The sequence below is a fragment of the Rutidosis leptorrhynchoides genome, chromosome 9, assembly GCF_046630445.1.
Source record: "Rutidosis leptorrhynchoides isolate AG116_Rl617_1_P2 chromosome 9, CSIRO_AGI_Rlap_v1, whole genome shotgun sequence".
In the NCBI taxonomy this organism is placed as follows: domain Eukaryota; kingdom Viridiplantae; phylum Streptophyta; class Magnoliopsida; order Asterales; family Asteraceae; genus Rutidosis; species Rutidosis leptorrhynchoides.
The window spans coordinates 129,207,257-129,225,683 of NC_092341.1; the positions used below are offsets into that span (position 1 = coordinate 129,207,257).

An 18,427-nucleotide genomic window follows, 5' to 3' on the forward strand; every position below is an offset into this window, starting at 1 on the left:
AGCATGCCTGGGCTTGTATGGTAATGAGTGGGTCGATGGGCTCCCAAGTGTTTTGTGGGCGCATTGCTCCACGCATAAAAACAGCACAGGTGAAACTCCGCTCAGCTTGGTTTATGGGACAGAAGCTGTAATCCCCGCCGAATTAATGGTTCCAACGAAGTGCATACGCAGCTTCCATTAGTTGAGCAATGATGAAGGCTTGCGCGCTAACCTAGATATGCTAGAGGAGCATAGATGAAATGTCCCGTTCATATAGATTATAAACGTTCCATATTAATTGATTTTGTTGCGAGGTTTTGACCTCTATATGAGACGTTTTTCAAAGACTGCATTCATTTTTAAAACAACCATAACCTTTATTTTATCAATAAAGGTTTTAAAAACATTACGTAGATTATCAAATAATGATAATCTAAAATATACTGTTTACACACGACCATTACATAATGGTTTACAATAGAAATATATTACATCGACATATGTTTCTTGAATGCAGTTTTTACACAATATCATACAAACATGGACTCCAAATCTTGTCCTTATTTTAGTATGCAACAGCGAAAGCTCTTAGTATTCACCTGAGAATAAACATGCTTTAAACGTCAAAAAAAATGTTGGTGAGTTATAGGTTTAACCTATATATATCAAATCGTATCAATAGACCACAAGATTTCATATTTCAATACACATCCCATACATAGAGATAAAAATCATTCATATGGTGAACACCTGGTAACCGACATTAACAAGATGCATATATAAGAATATCCCCATCATTCCGGGACACCCTTCGGATATGATATAAATTTCGAAGTACTAAAGCATCTGGTACTTTGGATGGCGTTTGTTAGGCCCAATAGATCTATCTTTAGGATTCGCGTCAATTAGGGTGTCTGTTCCCTAATTCTTAGATTACCAGACTTAATAAAAAGGGGCATATTCAATTTCGATAATTCAACCATAGAATGTAGTTTCACGTACTTGTGTCTATTTTGTAAATCATTTATAAAACCTGCATGTATTCTCATCCCAAAAATATTAGATTTTAAAAGTGGGACTATAACTCACTTTCACATATATTTCCTTCCTCGAAAATAAGACTTGGCCACGGATCGATTCACGAACCTATACAAATATGTACATATATATCAAAGTATGATCAAAATATAATTACAACCATTTTTATTATGTTTTAAAGATTTGAGTGTATTAATTCAGCTGTCCTCGTTAGTAACCGACAACTAGTTGTCCACAGTTAGATGTACAGAAATAAATCGATATATATTATCTTGAATCAATCCACGACCCAGTGTATACACGTCTCAGACTAGATCACAACTCAAAGTATATATATTTTTGGAATCAACCTCAACCCTGTATAGCTAACTCCAATATTACTGCATATAGAGTGTCTATGGTTGTTCCAAATAATATATATACATGGGTCGATATGATATGTCAAAACATTTGCATACGTGTCTATGGTATCCCAAGATTACATAATATATTAGAATACATGTATAATACAATATAAGTTAGCTAGGATATGATTTGTATAATACATAATATTTTTGTAATTTTATGAGATATTTCATGCTAGTTGTCAAATGATGGTTCCCACATGTGTTAGGTGACTCACATGGGCTGCTAATAGATGATCATTGAAGTGTATATACCAATAGTACATACATCTAAAAGCTGTGTATTGTACGAGTACGAATACAGGTGCATACGAGTAGAATTGTTGAAGAAACTAAACGAGGATGTAATTGTAAGCATTTTTGTTAAGTAGAAGTATTTTGATATGTGTCTTGAAGTCTTTCAAAAGTGTAAGAATACATATCAAAACACAACATGTATATACATTCTAATGGAGTCGTTAAGTCTTCGTTAGTCGTTACATGTAAGTGTTGTTTTGAAACCTTTAAGTTAACGATCTCAATTAATGTTGTTAACCCAATGTTTATTATATCAAATGAGATGTTAAATTATTATATTATCATGATATTATGATGTATGAATATCTCTTAATATGATACATACATTAAAATATCGTTACAACGATAATCGTTACATATAAGTCTCGTTTCGTAATTCTTGAGTTAGTAGTCTTGTTTTTACATATGTAGTTCATTGTTAACACACTTAATGATATATTTAAATATCATTTTATCATGTTAAATATACTGTATCAATATCTTAATATGATACATATGTATTTAGTAGACGTTATCATAACGATAATCGTTATATATATCATTTCGAGTTTCTTAACTTAGTAATCTCATTTCTTATGTATATCACACATTGTTAATATACTTAGTGAGATACTTACTCATCATAATCTCATGTCAACCATATATATGTCTATATATACCACAACATGTAGTTTTCACAATTTTGTAACGTTCGTGAATCGCCGGTCAACTTGGGTGATCAATTGTCTATATGAAACTTATTTCATTTAATCAAGTCTTAACAAGTTTGATTGCTTAACACGTTGGAAACATTTAGTCATGTAAATATCAATCTCAATTAATATATATAAACATGGAAAAGTTCGGGTCACTACACGTTGGGATATGTTGAGTCAAAATAGGTTCTTAACCCGTAGCGTAAAATTGCATTTGGGTTCCCGCATTTAATGCTTTAAAGAAAACACGGCGTAACTTATGGTCTCCCCAATGTGATATACTCCACCTATCAAAGGAAAGCCTTTTATAAACTAATGCATTTCTGGAAAGTCTTTCAAATGTTTGACAAGTTAATTTCACCATAACTAAATGTGCTGATGAATTCTGACCGACTCTAGACAAGATTTCCTCAATCATATCCTCTGGTAGGTCTTCTAAAATATTTGGTTGTCTACCCTTAACATCCATTTTGTTTTTATACTGTAAAATAGACAAGGATTAGATTCGTAATAACAAACAATACAAGTAATTTTTACATAGAACATAAAAGTACAAGCACACTACAATACATATAATATACAACAAGATTACAACCCTCTAATCTGAATCACTGGTTTCTTCTTCTTCGGACTTGGTTCTTTTTCCTAATCTTCTAGGGATATAAGATGTTCCTCTAATACGAGTCGTCGTTTTCCACATTGGTTTAGAAAAACCTGGTGGTTTAGAGGTTCCCGGGTTATTGTCACGATATTGAAAATACGGGTGTTGACGGTACATATAAAGTTCATCGGGGTCGGAATCAGGTTTCTCTATTTTGATGTCTTTTCCCTTATTATTTTCTTTTGCCTCATTAAATTGGGTTGGGGTAATTTCTATAACATCATTGGAATCCTCATCAGGATCCGATTCATCGAAAAATTGGTAATTTTCCCAATATTTTGCTTCCTTAGCGGAAACACCATTGACCATTATTAACTTTGGTCCATTGGTTGAGTATTTTCTTTTATTTGACCGGTTTTCTGTGGTTCCTACTATTCCCCCCTCCGGAACCTCTTCTTCTTCTTCCGGTTCCTCTTCTTCTGGTTCTTCTTCTTCCGGTTCCTCTTCTTCCGGTTCCGTTTCCTCTTCTTCTGGTTCTTCGGGAACTTGTGAATCTTGCCAATATATATTCGACTCTTCGTTATTATTAGGTGAGTCAATGGGATTTGTGCTAGAGGTAGACATCTATCACACAATATCAAACATGTTAAGAGATTAATATATCACATAATATTTACATGTTAATAATATATAGTTTCCAACAAAAATGTTAAGCAATCATTTTTAAAGAAAACACGGTCGAAGTCCAGACTCACTAATGCATCCTAACAAACTCGATAAGACACACTAATGCAAATTTTCTAGTTCTCTAAGACCAACGCTCGGATACCAACTGAAATGTCACGTTCATATAGATTATAAACGTTCCATATTAATTGATTTCGTTGCGAGGTTTTGACCTCTATATGAGACGTTTTTCAAAGACTGCATTCATTTTTAAAACAACCATAACCTTTATTTTATAAATAAAGGTTTTAAAAACATTACGTAGATTATCAAATAATGATAATCTAAAATATACTGTTTACACACGACCATTACATAATGGTTTACAATAGAAATATATTACATCGACATATGTTTCTTGAATGCAGTTTTTACACAATATCATACAAACATGGACTCCAAATCTTGTCCTTATTTTAGTATGCAACAGCGAAAGCTCTTAGTATTCACCTGAGAATAAACATGCTTTAAACGTCAACAAAAATGTTGGTGAGTTATAGGTTTAACCTATATATATCAAATCGTATCAATAGACCACAAGATTTCATATTTCAATACACATCCCATACATAGAGATAAAAATCAAAGGAAAGCCTTTTATAAACTAAGGCATTTCTGGAAAGTATTTCAAATGTTTGACAAGTTAATTTCGCCATAACTAAATGTGCTGATGAATTCTGACCGACTCTAGACAAGATTTCCTCAATCATATCCTCTGGTAGGTCTTCTAAAATATTTGGTTGTCTACCCTTAACGTCCATTTTGTTTTTATACTGTAAAATAGGCAAGGATTAGATTCGTAATAACAAACAATACAAGTAATTTTTACATAGAACATAAAAGTACAAGCACACTACAATACATATAATATACAACATGATTACAACCCTCTAATCTGAATCACTGGTTTCTTCTTCTTCGGACTTGGTTCTTTTTCCTAATCTTCTAGGGATATATGATGTTCCTCTAATACGAGTCGTCGTTTTCCACATTGGTTTAGAAAAACATGGTAGTTTAGAGGTTCCCGGGTTATTGTCACGATATTGAAAATACGGGTGTTGACGGTACATATAAAGTTCATCGGGGTCGGAATCAGGTTTCTCTATTTTGATGCCTTTTCCCTTATTATTTTCTTTTGCCTCATTAAATTGGGTCGGGGTAATTTCTATAACATCATTGGAATCCTCATCAGGATCTGATTCATCGAAAAATTGGTAATTTTCCCAATATTTTGCTTCCTTAGCGGAAACACCATTGACCATTATTAACTTTGGTCCATTGGTTGAGGATTTTCTTTTATTTGACCGGTTTTCTGTGGTTCCTACTATTCCCCCCTCCGGAACCTCTTCTTTTTCTTCCGGTTCCTCTTCTTCTGGTTCTTCTTCTTCCGGTTCCTCTTCTTCCGGTTCCGTTTCCTCTTCTTCCAGTTCTTCGGGAACTTGTGAATCTTGCCAATATATATTCGACTCTTCGTTATTATTAGGTGAGTAAATGGGATTTGTGCTAGAGGTAGACATCTATCACACAATATCAAACATGTTAAGAGATTAATATATCACATAATATTTACATGTTAATAATATATAGTTTCCAACAAAAATGTTATGCAATCATTTTTAAAGAAAACACGATCGAAGTCCAGACTCACTAATGCATCCTAACAAACTCGATAAGACACACTAACGCAAATTTTCTAGTTCTCTAAGACCAACGCTCGGATACCAACTGAAATGTCCCGTTCATATAGATTATAAACGTTCCATATTAATTGATTTCGTTGCGAGGTTTTGACCTCAATATGAGACGTTTTTCAAAGACTGCATTCATTTTTAAAACAACCATAACCTTTATTTTATCAATAAAGGTTTTAAAAACATTACGTAGATTATCAAATAATGATAATCTAAAATATACTGTTTACACACGACCATTACATAATGGTTTACAATAGAAATATATTACATCGACATATGTTTCTTGAATGCAGTTTTTACATAATATCATACAAATATGGACTCCAAATCTTGTCCTTATTTTAGTATGCAACAGCGGAAGCTCTTAGTATTCACCTGAGAATAAACATGCTTTAAACGTCAACAAAAATGTTGGTGAGTTATAAGTTTAACCTATATATATCAAATCGTATCAATAGACCACAAGATTTCATATTTCAATACACATCCCATACATAGAGATAAAAATCATTCATATGGTGAACACCTGGTAACCGACATTAACAAGATGCATATATAAGAATATCCCCATCATTCCGGGACACCCTTCGGATATAATATAAATTTTGAAGTACTAAAGCATCCGGAACTTTGGATGGGGTTTGTTAGGCCCAATAGATCTATCTTTAGGATTCGCGTCAATTAGGATGTCTGTTCCCTAATTCTTATATTACCAGACTTAATAAAAAGGGGCATATTCGATTTCGATAATTCAACCATAGAATGTAGTTTCACGTACTTGTGTCTATTTTGTAAATCATTTATAAAACCTACATGTATTCTCATCCCAAAAATATTAGATTTTAAAAGTGGGACTATAACTCACTTTCACAGATATTTCCTTCCTCAGAAATAAGACTTGGCCACGGATCGATTCAAAACCTATACAAATATGTACATATATATCAAAGTATGATCAAAATATAATTACAACCATTTTTGTTATGTTTTAAAGATTTTAGTGTATTAAGTCAGCTGTCCTCGTTAGTAACCTACAACTAGTTGTCCACAGTTAGATGTACAGAAATAAATCGATATATATTATCTTGAATCAATCCACGACCCAGTGTATACACGTCTCAGACTAGATCACAACTCAAAATATATATATTTTTGGAATCATCCTCAACCCTGTATAGCTAACTCCAACATTACTGCATATAGAGTGTCTATGGTTGTTCCAAATAATATATATACATGGGTCGATATGATATGTCAAAATATTTGCATACATGTCTATGGTATCCCAATATTACATAATATATTAGAATACATGTATAATACAATATAAGTTAGCTAGGATATGATTTGTATAGATTTGTTAAACATTTCCCGTAGCTAAAAAGATCAAAAATATCCAATCTTGTTTTACCCATAACTTCTTCATTTTAAATCCATTTTGAGTGAATAAAATTGCTATGGTTTCATATTGAACTCTAATTTAAGAATACAAACAGAAAAAGTATAGGTTTATAGTCGGAAATTTAAGTTACATGTCAATTACTAAAGAGGTAGTGATTTCCGTCGAAAAAACGACATCTTGATGACCATTTTAAAAAACATACTTTCACTTTGAGTTTAACCAAGATTTTTGGATATAGTTTCATGTTCATATGAAAAATCATTTTCACAGAAGAACAACTTTTAAATCAAAGTTTATCATAGTTTTTAATTATCCAAACCAAAACAGCCCCCTGTTTCACTACGACGGCGTATATCAGATTTTATGGTATTTTTGGTCGTTGGTATATGGATTAGATATAAAGGATATGTAATTTTTTTTTCATGTAAATAAGTCATGAATGATTACTAATATTTTTGTAATTTTATGAGATATTTCATGCTAGTTGCCAAATGATGGTTCCCACATGTGTTAGGTGACTCACATGGACTGCTAAGAGATGATCATTGGAGTGTATATACCAATAGTACATACATCTAAAAGCTGTGTATTGTACGAGTACGAATACGGGTGCATACGAGAAGAATTGTTGATGAAACTGAACGAGGATGTAATTGTAAGCATTTTTGTTAAGTAGAAGTAATTTGATATGTGTCTTGAAGTCTTTCAAAAGTGTAAGAATACATATCAAAACACAACATTTATATACATTCTAATGGAGTCGTTAAGTCTTCGTTAGTCGTTACATGTAAGTGTTGTTTTGAAACCTTTAAGTTAACGATCTCAATTAATGTTGTTAACCCAATGTTTATTATATCAAATGAGATGTTAAATTATTATATTATCATGATATTATGATGTATGAATATCTCTTAATATGATACATACATTAAAATATCGTTACAACGATAATCGTTACATATAAGTCTCGTTTCGTAATTCTTGAGTTAGTAGTCTTCTTTTTACATATGTAGTTCATTGTTAACACACTTAATGATATATTTAAATATCATTTTATCAAGTTAAATATAGTGTATCAATATCTTAATATGATACATATGTATTTAGTAGACGTTATCATAACGATAATCGTTATATATATATATATATATATATATATATATATATATATATATATATATATATATATATATATATATATATATATATATATATATATATATATATATATATATATATCATTTCGAGTTTCTTAACTTAGTAATCTCATTTCTTATGTATATCACACATTGTTAATATACTTAGTGAGATACTTACTCATCATAATCTCATGTCAACCATATATATATATGTCTATATATACCACAACATGTAGTTTTCACAATTTTGTAACGTTCGTGAATCGCCGGTCAACTTGGGTGATCAATTGTCTATATGAAACTTATTTCATTTAATCAAGTCTTTAAAAGTTTGATTGCTTAACACGTTGGAAATATTTTGTCATGTAAATATCAATCTCAATTAATATATATAAACATGAAAAACTTCGGGTTGCTACAATAGAGAGATAGCTGCCATATGCGAACCCATTAACAAGCAGAAGATCTCTAAGTACTACGACAAGCACGTTAAGCCTATGTCATTCAGGGTTGGAGATTATATGTGGCGCAACAATGAGGCAAGTCGAGCAGAGAATACTGGAAAGCTGGGGCTTAACTGGGAAGGTCCTTATGAAGCTATTGGAATAAGTGCAACGGGGTCCTATATCCTGGCAGGATTAAATGGAGAGCGAATACCTTGCACTTGGCATGCAACCAATTTGAAAAAATGTTATATATGATTGTCAGGCTGCAGCATCAGGGATTGATCACCCCAACTTTTAAGCACTTGCATATTTTAGTTCCTTTAAAATGTTGCTTTATTTACTTTTAAGACAATTCATATTTGTTTCATGGTTGCAATAAATTGTCATTTGGATATGACTTGAGTATTTGATTTATTTTGTAATAAATAAATTTAATTTTTTGAATGGAAGTGCTTGGCTACATTTCAACGCACAATATGACATCTATTATGTGCATCATTCCTTCTTAAGGGATGATCTCTAGCTACCAAGTGGCAGAAGCATGTTTGGTTATAAGGCTAGATTTTAGGGTGGGTAACAGGCATTGGTTTGCCTAGACCAACACACTCTCGCAGACTAGAAGACTGCAAGTCATGACTATAAACGACAAGCATTGGGGTTGCTTGCCCACTAACCTAAGTGTTGGTTCACTTGGAAGACTCTGAATAATTTACTTAATAATGCAATGAAAAGCGTTGGCTATGTGCACAATAGTTTAGCGCCGGTTAGAATTATTAATTTTTGAGTATAAACGAGTATACATTGGTTTGTATGCAAATAAAATTTTAAGTTTTTAGAACTTAATACGCCTAATGACGCGAACAATATAATAAGAAAGATATTGGATTACTTTACTTATTGACGTAAAAGAAACAATGCATAGCATTGGTTACATAGTACCATTACAAAAAAAGTGCTTATAGCACAAAAGTTAAAACTGGCACGCAGGCCATTACATTACGATTACAATGAAATTGAAATCTAAACTACGTGACTTATTTGGAACGGTTCCCTACACTAATGGTAACAATCCTTCGAAACCTCGCCCGCAGCGATCAGGCGGATTGCCCCATGAAAAAAGAAAATAAAAAACTAAACTAAGAATGGGGGCACAACCGTGATGTTAAAAGCGTCTCATGAAGCACGTTAATAACAAGTGCACCCCCCAAGGGCAGTGAGCGCAAGGGGCCAAAAGCAATGAAAGCTTATGGCACACCCAAGACCCCCAGCTCCATGCCAAAAATGTTACAAGGTGTCGTACAAAGCACACCTTACAACCACACACGACGAACATTGGCTCGCCAACTTAAAACTTCATTGACAAAAGATCCTGCACCGAAACAGCAGGATCGATGATGACATTCTCAAGGGTTTGGATCGAAATATTCTCCAGCACTTTGTTGGACTCAAGCACCTTCTCATAATCATCTTCTTCGAGTTGATCATCGATAATTTGAGGAATAACAGTATGTACCTCAATGTTTTTTTAGATCAGATCCCAGAACCGCACCCATTCAAGCGCTTTGGTAGCCTTGAGAGCTTAAGAGTAAAGCTATGTAACAATGGAGGCGCCCAACACATGGGTAGCAATGGTTAGAAGTACTGCGCGTGGATCTGCATAAGTCCATCGAATGATGTCACGGCTCGCAGACACTTCAGTAACCTGGGTGGTAAGATCGTTTCTCTCAAAAGTTAGCAAGTCAACATTGGAGGTAGCAACAGCAAGCTCCTCCCTTAATACCTTGTTTTCCTCTTCATAATCAACGTGCGAAGATAACATATCAATTTTCTCCTTTTTTTAAAGATTCGATGGTGGCCTCAGCTGTTTTCAGCGCGTCATTGGCCACTTTAACCTGCGTTTCAAGAAGTTGCACCCTCTTCTGCAGCTGCCCAGACATTTGAAGATCTGTGCGATAAGTGCGCTTGATGTTCAACCTGTCGCTGTCCTTTGCCCATGTCAGAAATGACAGCTGTGTGTCAAAGTTTAGCTTTTGGTCTGGTATCATCTTCTCTAACTATTGCCTTATGACAGCTGGAGCACACCCCTGCATATACAGGTTCTGCTCAAGCGCGGAGCGCTTGGAAACATTCAATATGGCAGCCAAGTTGTCTACTTGAATGGGCACGTATCGGTTGTCATTCAAAATTAGCTCTCGGATGGACCGGCATGATTGGTTGAACATGAGCAGTTAAAGGCACAGAGGGCGCATGGGCAACAGATGGAGCAGTGGCAGAAACAATAGGCTCCACATCCTCGTTATTATGAACAACTGGCAGGAAAATTCCGCAATCAGGCATGGACAATGTAAGATACTAACTTCAGAAAAATAAATTAAGTTATATTTTACCTTCAAACGAACTTGCAGCTTTGCTCTTCTTGATGTGAGGGTTGAGGCTCACAGAGGAGCGGTGCTTCGATGTAGCCTCATCTGCTACCTCCTCGCTTATCGTTGCATCAGCATCCCTCACGATAGCATCTTGGTCAATGGCTTCCTTCTTGATGGTATAGCCTTTGAAGTCTTCATTCAACAGAATGTCACAAGCATTCATCATTGCAAAATAGCACACAAAGGTTAGCATGCATCAAAGCAAATCATTTATCAATTAATTTAGGCAAATACAGAATATACCCTTTCCCCTAAGCATGATGACCGGCTGGGTACCAACAAACGGCCAGTAGGATGAAACTTTGGTAAGAAACACGACTTCGTTTGGATAGATGCAAATTTTTAACTTTTTTCTGAAGCACAGGTAGAAAAGTTCCTGCTCAGCCTGGTCCATGGGGGTCTATTCAAAGAGGAATTTGAACCGGTGTGCCATTGAAGAATGTTGACAAATTCAGAAGGAACGACTTGTTTTCAGCAAAGTAAAAGGAATCTTTCCACGAACTTTGTAAACCCTTCTTTTGTTCGGAGCTAAAGGCGACTCGATCAAAAAAACTATACCAATCGTGCTCGCTTAACTGATAACGGAAGATATTTTGAAAAACTACCAAAGATGGCTCGCAATTGTTAGCCCAACACCACATCTCAAACAGGGATAAATGAGTAGCACTATAAGGGTGTAATTGGCCTAATCCGATGTTGTAGGAAGAAAGAACTCTCATGAAAAAGGTGGTTGGGGGAATGCTAACGTTCCCTACCTCAAGGGTTTGATCATACACATCAATCATGTTAGGGGGTGGTTTGTGGGCTCGCTCGTTTGCCTTTGGAAGAGTAGGATTAAAGTCAGAGATGGGTGGATGCCATTCGATGATGCATTTCATTGACTCTTGCTCAAAGGTCGATGAAATTGAGTGAACGTGAAAAATGGTCGAGCTGGCAAACGAGGTCGACATGATAAAGAGATTAAAGCGAAGAGTAAACTGACCTGAGGATGGTAAGATTGCCGAAACTTGATCGGAAGTTTGGGAGCAAAGATGAAAAAAGAATTGATTCGAATTATTTACCCTAAATGGTTAAGAATGGATCCTATTTATATTCGGAACGATTAGGGCTCCAAAACGCGTAATTTGATGAGCACCGTACACGTGTCATGATCTGAACAAATGACAAGGTGAATGAACGGTTAACAATAAGAATTTTGTATAGTTTAGTTACGGTGTGCTGCAGGTTAGCATTGGCTGGTGGTTACGCAAGCTTTGATTTGATAGCCTGTCATGATTATCTGCTCTGCAGCCATTTCCAAGACTGCATTAGCAGACGTTTGATAGAAAACGGCTATTCGTTATTAATGCCACATAATGATAAAATCTTGACCAAACAATCTGGTTACTTGATCTTATTATTTTAATAAATACGTTTTACGAAGGTTAAAACATGTTATTCATTTTAAGTGCTCCTAGGTAGTAGTTTAACATGATGCGCCATGGTGATCGCACATCATATTAAACTGGGGGGACTTAATGATACGCGTACCTATGCACATAGAGCTCGTTCGCGTGCGGCGCACGTCCTGAATATTGCCAGAACATTTGATTAGGAGGTGTGCACGCGTGTATTGCTTAGCGCACACGAAAGCAATCGGATTTAATTTTATCCATAATCGGATTTATGGTTGTTATTCCGAAAGATCTAGAACTTAATTATGAGACAATCTAGGGTTAGGGTTTTATTATAAATACGACCCTAACCTCCTTCATTGAATAACAACGTTTTCTGTATTACTTGAATATACGATTTCATCCAGAAAACATTCTTACGGTAATAGGTATGTGCTATGAACATAAACCCTATGCAACCACCTTTAGTGGCCATTGTTGCGGCAACTGCCATCAATGGTGGACGTAGCTTTGATCACCCTTTCGAAGATCATCATATCAATAAGGGTTATTCACGGTAAATCGGACCGGAGATTAAAGCTATAAACGTTCTTAAACACTCCCTCATGCACTCAACATTAACTTTGCTATTTGAGCAGATTTATGTTCAATCACCGTGGTTTTTCCTTTGAAAGGCAAGTCATCTTGTTCTTAAGGTGACGAGCCTTGCTATGTTGGTAACCCCACAACTCTTCGAACGAATTAGAGAAGCTCAAAATGTGGCATTGGAACCCGAGAATGTGAAAAGAGAAAGGATTAAAGGACAAGTCAATGAATTTGGGGAAGATCCTCGAGACTTAAGGTTACGTTACAATAGAATTTGGGTTCCTTTGCAAAATGATGTAAGATATGAACTTCTCGATGTGGCTCACAAGTCTAGGTATTCTATTCACCATACTAACATGTATAGAGATTTGAAGAGAGATTATTGGTAGTCGAGAATGAAGAGGGATGTTAAGTATGTTCATAAGTGCCTTACTTGCTTTACATAAATGGAGATCAGAATATAAGAAAGTCCTCAAGCCGCCCGCACCGTATCCTGGTGAGGGCACCAATATTACCATTCTAGTCCTCACTCGCCCTCACATTTCTCATTCTCAATATTTTCTTCAGATAACATAATCAAGGACAGAGTTGATTATTTAATTTTTTCTACTTTTGATTTCAAAACCTATAAATTGTTGTATTTATAAGTATTTGTTACTTTTGTCTAATTAGCGGGTACATGTAATGTTGGGGAAGTATTTAATGGATATTATGGTTCATGTCTTAGAGGAGAAAATAGGGGAATATACTAATGTTCGTGATAAGGAATGTTTATGATAAGGAATTATGTTACTCATTCAGTCTCATATTTATTGTCACTAGACAAAAAACACACGGTTTAAAAAAAAAAGTACCTCACATGTATTTTTTTGTTCACTTTCCAGTCTTATCCCTTATTTTTTACATAAGTTTTCATCTTGCATATATAAAGTATAGGTACGAATGAAGTTTAGCATATTATTTTTTCTATTTATAGACATGAACAATTGTTTCACCATATATACTAATACCCATGGAGATTTTGGTCGTTTTGACCCTCCATGGGTTTTTAAACGACAATAAATAAATAAACAAAAACAAACACCCTCCCAAACATTAGCCAACTTTCAAGTTCAGTTCTCAAATTCGGGGTTCAAAATATAAACTTATTATTTTAATTAAAAATCTTAACCAAACTTCACTCATAGTTTCAACGGGACATATCTTTTTCGCTCGCCTCGCGTTACATTTTTTCGAACCCACCATTCAACTCAAAAAATCTAACGAACACAACGGGACTAACTATACGCAAAACGGACACTTTTAAAAAAACGTTAAATACCTCGGACTATATTCAATATATATACACACCTATAATAAACTACCCAAACTAACTATATCATATCCATAATTCTGTTTCCCTTTTTTTACGCAATCTTCCTGCTGTTAAAAACGCATAGGCCATTAGGTATATTAGGCACTAACTACATGTATCTAAAAACACCTGTAGCAAAACGTTTTTACTTCTGTAAATACATAACGCTCTGTTAACTATGAATACGCAGCCCAAAAGACTTGCAGCATCGCGCGAGCCCGTTTTACTAGTTTAAAAATATAATGGACGATATATATGAGACAGAGGGAGTATGAATCAAGTGAACTCCAATAAATTCGTTAAACATATTTTAAATCAAATATATTGATATATTGATAATCTAAAATCACAAGAAAAAGAGAAAAAGGGATAGGGAGAGAGAAAGCGTGTATTTACTCTATGTAACAAGCAGCACAATTAAAAAAAAAAAAAAAAAAAAAAAACAACCGGATCAGTAAACAGCAGCAGCCATCAGTATCAGTTACAGGAAGCAGCAGAAATAAAGAGAAAGAAGTTTGCTTTAATGGCTATGGCGGCGTGGCAGACCTGTAATTTTTGGCTTCTTTAATGCTCACGTACTACACAACCCACCTATCTAGCTCCTATTCTATACTCTACCTTCTTCAATTCAATTCAATTCAATTCAATTCAATTCTTCATTTACTTCAAACAATTTTTCATTTCACTATAAAATTTATATTTAAAAAAATTAATTTACTAATTTTATTTTATTATAATTTTAATTATGCTAACTAAAAATAGGGTTAGGAAGGTGGACATAAATAATAAAGTTTAGGTTGTAGTTTTACCTTTTTGTTATGGATTATTATTTTTATTTTAATTTTAATTGTGAGTCACAATTGGTGTGTTATTGTTGTAGTTGTAGGAGTACTTGTTGTCACATATTCCTGTTGCAGAAGCTATGGCTGGTTTCTTTTCATTAGGATCTGCATCTTATAATCATACCCTACAACAACAACAACAACAATCTCAAAACCCTAATAACAATTCCAACACTAATTCTAACCCTACTGAATCTAGCAGTTGGTTCTTGTACAGTACAACCACTAGAAACAACACTACCACCACCACCACCAAAGATTTTGAACTTTGGCAACCAACCCATCATGCTTCAACCGGTCATAATCTGTTATCTGCATCTCCGGCAGCTGCCGGAGCATCTACTCTCGGTGGTGGTGGTGGGGATGGTAGACTTATTAACTTTTCCGATGAGTCCACTTGGGGTTCAGCTGCTTTTGTGATGATGGGTCACGGTGGCGTTACTGGTGGTAGTGGTGGTGGTGGTGTTAGTTGTCAAGATTGTGGGAATCAAGCTAAAAAGGATTGTCCACATATGAGGTGTAGGACTTGTTGTAAAAGTAGAGGGTTTCAATGCCAAACGCACGTGAAAAGCACGTGGGTTCCGGCAGCTAAACGTCGTGAAAGACAACAGTATCTTAGTGGTGGTGGTGGTGATACACAAGATCAAATTGCAACTCGTAGACGTGTTCATACGACAAGTAGTAAAAGAACAAGATCAGTTCAAGATCATGATCATGATCATGATCGTAACCCTAATTTGGTTAATCAGATTACTAATACAACTACTACAGCTATTGGTTACAATCACTCAACAGGTATGAATAGACTCCCTACATTATAATTGTTAGACTACCTAGATTCACACAGTTGATATTTTTGAAGGAATATTGTTTGATTTGTTTTATAATTGTTGTTTGTTTGTTAATTAATTTTAATTTGCTTTTTCGCTAATGATTGCATTCAAAATTGTGTATAATCAAAAAAAACCTAACTGCTTCCTTTGAAAACCTACATATAGTATGTTTGTTAATTAATTATTAATTATATATATTATAGTTGGTACAATAGATCTTTAACTTTCCTTTTTATAAAACAAAGTTATATTCTTTATATATATTATTTATCATACTTTATAATTTCATGGGGGTGTCTTGGATTCTTGTTTCTTTTAACATATTTATTACTGTACTTAGTAAATAATGGAGTACTGCATTATATGTATTTTAATCAATTGTCAATTTATGAGCCTTTTTAATCAGATAATTTTATTTTGCCATGTCTCTCAAGGAGCGAAAGTTGATGTGAATGCTTAAGGATTCACTGTTCTTAGATTAAATACCACACAGTATAATTGAAGTTTGTTTATGTTAAGAACATGATTGTCTCCATCGTACCTTGCCAAACTGCAGTTAAGCGGGATTGAATAACGTTGCGTATAGTTTAATTTCAACTGACAATTTTACGTATTAGACCATACATTACGGGCTTTAAAATGACCTTCAAATCCATAGTCTAGATTTTGATATCACATCAAAATTCACTACAGGGAGTGATTTTTGTCATATTCGCTGCGTCAGTTAAGATCACGAACGTTACAAAAGAAAAAGGGGCGTGAGTATTGGTTATATCCAATCAAAATTTAACAAGTAGATATTTATATTAATAACTTCCTTTATTTATTTTCTACTTCCAATTACTGGAGTATATTTTACCACACTGTCTAAACAATGTACAAAAATTTGACACTCCTCGTAACACCACTTCAAATTTTAACATTGTAACGTCATAGTCAAAATTCTCTCATTCAAAAAGTACCAAATTTTCCTCAACGGTAAAGTCACTGTAACGTGTGGTCTTATTGGTTATGTGTTTGTTAATGCTACACATTGTTATGGTAACGAATGCTTGATTAGTTCATGTAATTTCTGTTTTAGGGTTAGAGATAGGTAATTTTCCATCAGAAGTGGCGACAACCGCGAACTTTAGATGTGTAAGAGTAAGCTCGATTGATGATACCGATGACCAATTTGCATATCAAGCCGCAGTGAATATTGGTGGACATATGTTTAAAGGTATACTATATGATCAAGGCCCGGAAGGTCAATACATGGGTGGTGACACCTCTTCGGGTGGTAGTGCTGGGATCCCGCAACTAAATCTCACAACAACGTCGCCTGCTAATTCAACAGCGGCCGCAAATTATATTGGTCATTCGTTATATCCATCGCTTGGCGGCAACGACTACATGACGAGTACGCAATTCTTTCATCAAATATCAAGAGATTAATTGATGAGACTCATTTATTAATAATTTCTATACACAAATTGGACATGCTAATTAGCATTGATTTTGGCTATTGATGTCACACAATACAATTAGCTTGAAATATGAAGGTTGTTAATTTTTTACATTTTGTTAATTACCGAGTATAATTCTACACACATTTCGATGCAAAGTTGAAATTAAGGTCTTATGTACTAAACTTATCTTGATTAGCATGGGGTATTGGGCATTTAAGTAGGAGACAACTCCTAGGAGTTCTGTCCATATTGTTTCTTTTTGGTGATTTATTTGTTTGTCTATAATATAGAAATTATTTGTTTGTTTTAAATAAAGAAAAACTCCATAATAATTTATAATTTATTTGGTTCCTTAAGTTCAATAATTTGTTTGTGTGTCTCGTGATTTGAATTTGTTCCAAAATTTTCTTCTTTTTCTTCCTTCATTTACGCTAAAAAGCTGGAAACCTCTCATTTTTTTGTGTTCTTTTATTCTGTTTTGTTTGAGCCCTCCAGCCATGAAAGAGATTCAATAATCTCAAATCACATATATACATATATATTCGTTTTATATTTTTATATGTTTTTGTGTACGAATGTCGAATGGTAACCATCCATTAACACACTCACCCTCTCTCATTTGTCATACCCCACCTTCAAACACTTATCTGAAAGTTATTATCCGCATATTAAGTCTTTGATTCAAACCTATAACATAATCTGTAAACTGAAATGTATATGTATAGCTATCCGTAGACTGATTACACATTTATACATACTTAGTAGATTGCTTAATATAACGTCCCATCTTAATTTTCCCGTTTCATTTTAATTTAATAAAACTTGCATTCTCTAGATTTTCGTAAGAGCACTGGGTGTCGTGACGCGTCAGTTTGGTGTTAGTTCAGTGTCTTACTGATGACTGGACGCTGACTGGACTGACATTGTAAACTGACATTGCTGAAAAAATAGAGGAATTGAGAAGATGGTCAGTTCAGTGTCTTGGAGAGAGAAGAAATAGGGGAAGTGTAAGTATGCAACAGATCAATTTTTGAATTTTGGCCCACTCACAGCCAAATTTCCAACGTCTTGCCCACGACTTTGGAAGAAGACTTTGGAAGAAGACACTGAAATGGTGTGCGGGT

The 18,427-nt window shown here is 34.5% G+C and overlaps 1 protein-coding gene across 2 annotated transcripts; it reads left to right on the plus strand.

Moving 5' to 3' along the window:
• The first annotated feature begins 14,659 nt into the window (after positions 1–14,659).
• LOC139867023 (protein SHORT INTERNODES-like) lies at positions 14,660–17,388 on the plus strand. 2 transcript variants are annotated; one of them, XM_071855334.1, is made up of 3 exons: positions 14,660–14,728; positions 15,061–15,817; positions 16,937–17,388. In XM_071855334.1, exons 2-3 carry the CDS (start codon positions 15,103–15,105, stop codon positions 17,287–17,289), a joined length of 1,068 nt encoding a protein of 355 aa, XP_071711435.1. In that variant the 5' UTR covers positions 14,660–14,728; positions 15,061–15,102; the 3' UTR covers positions 17,290–17,388. The 2 variants fall into 2 exon arrangements, with proteins under 2 accessions (XP_071711435.1, XP_071711434.1); XM_071855333.1 differs by having other exon boundaries at positions 14,685–14,755.
• Positions 17,389–18,427: the final 1,039 nt, after the last annotated feature.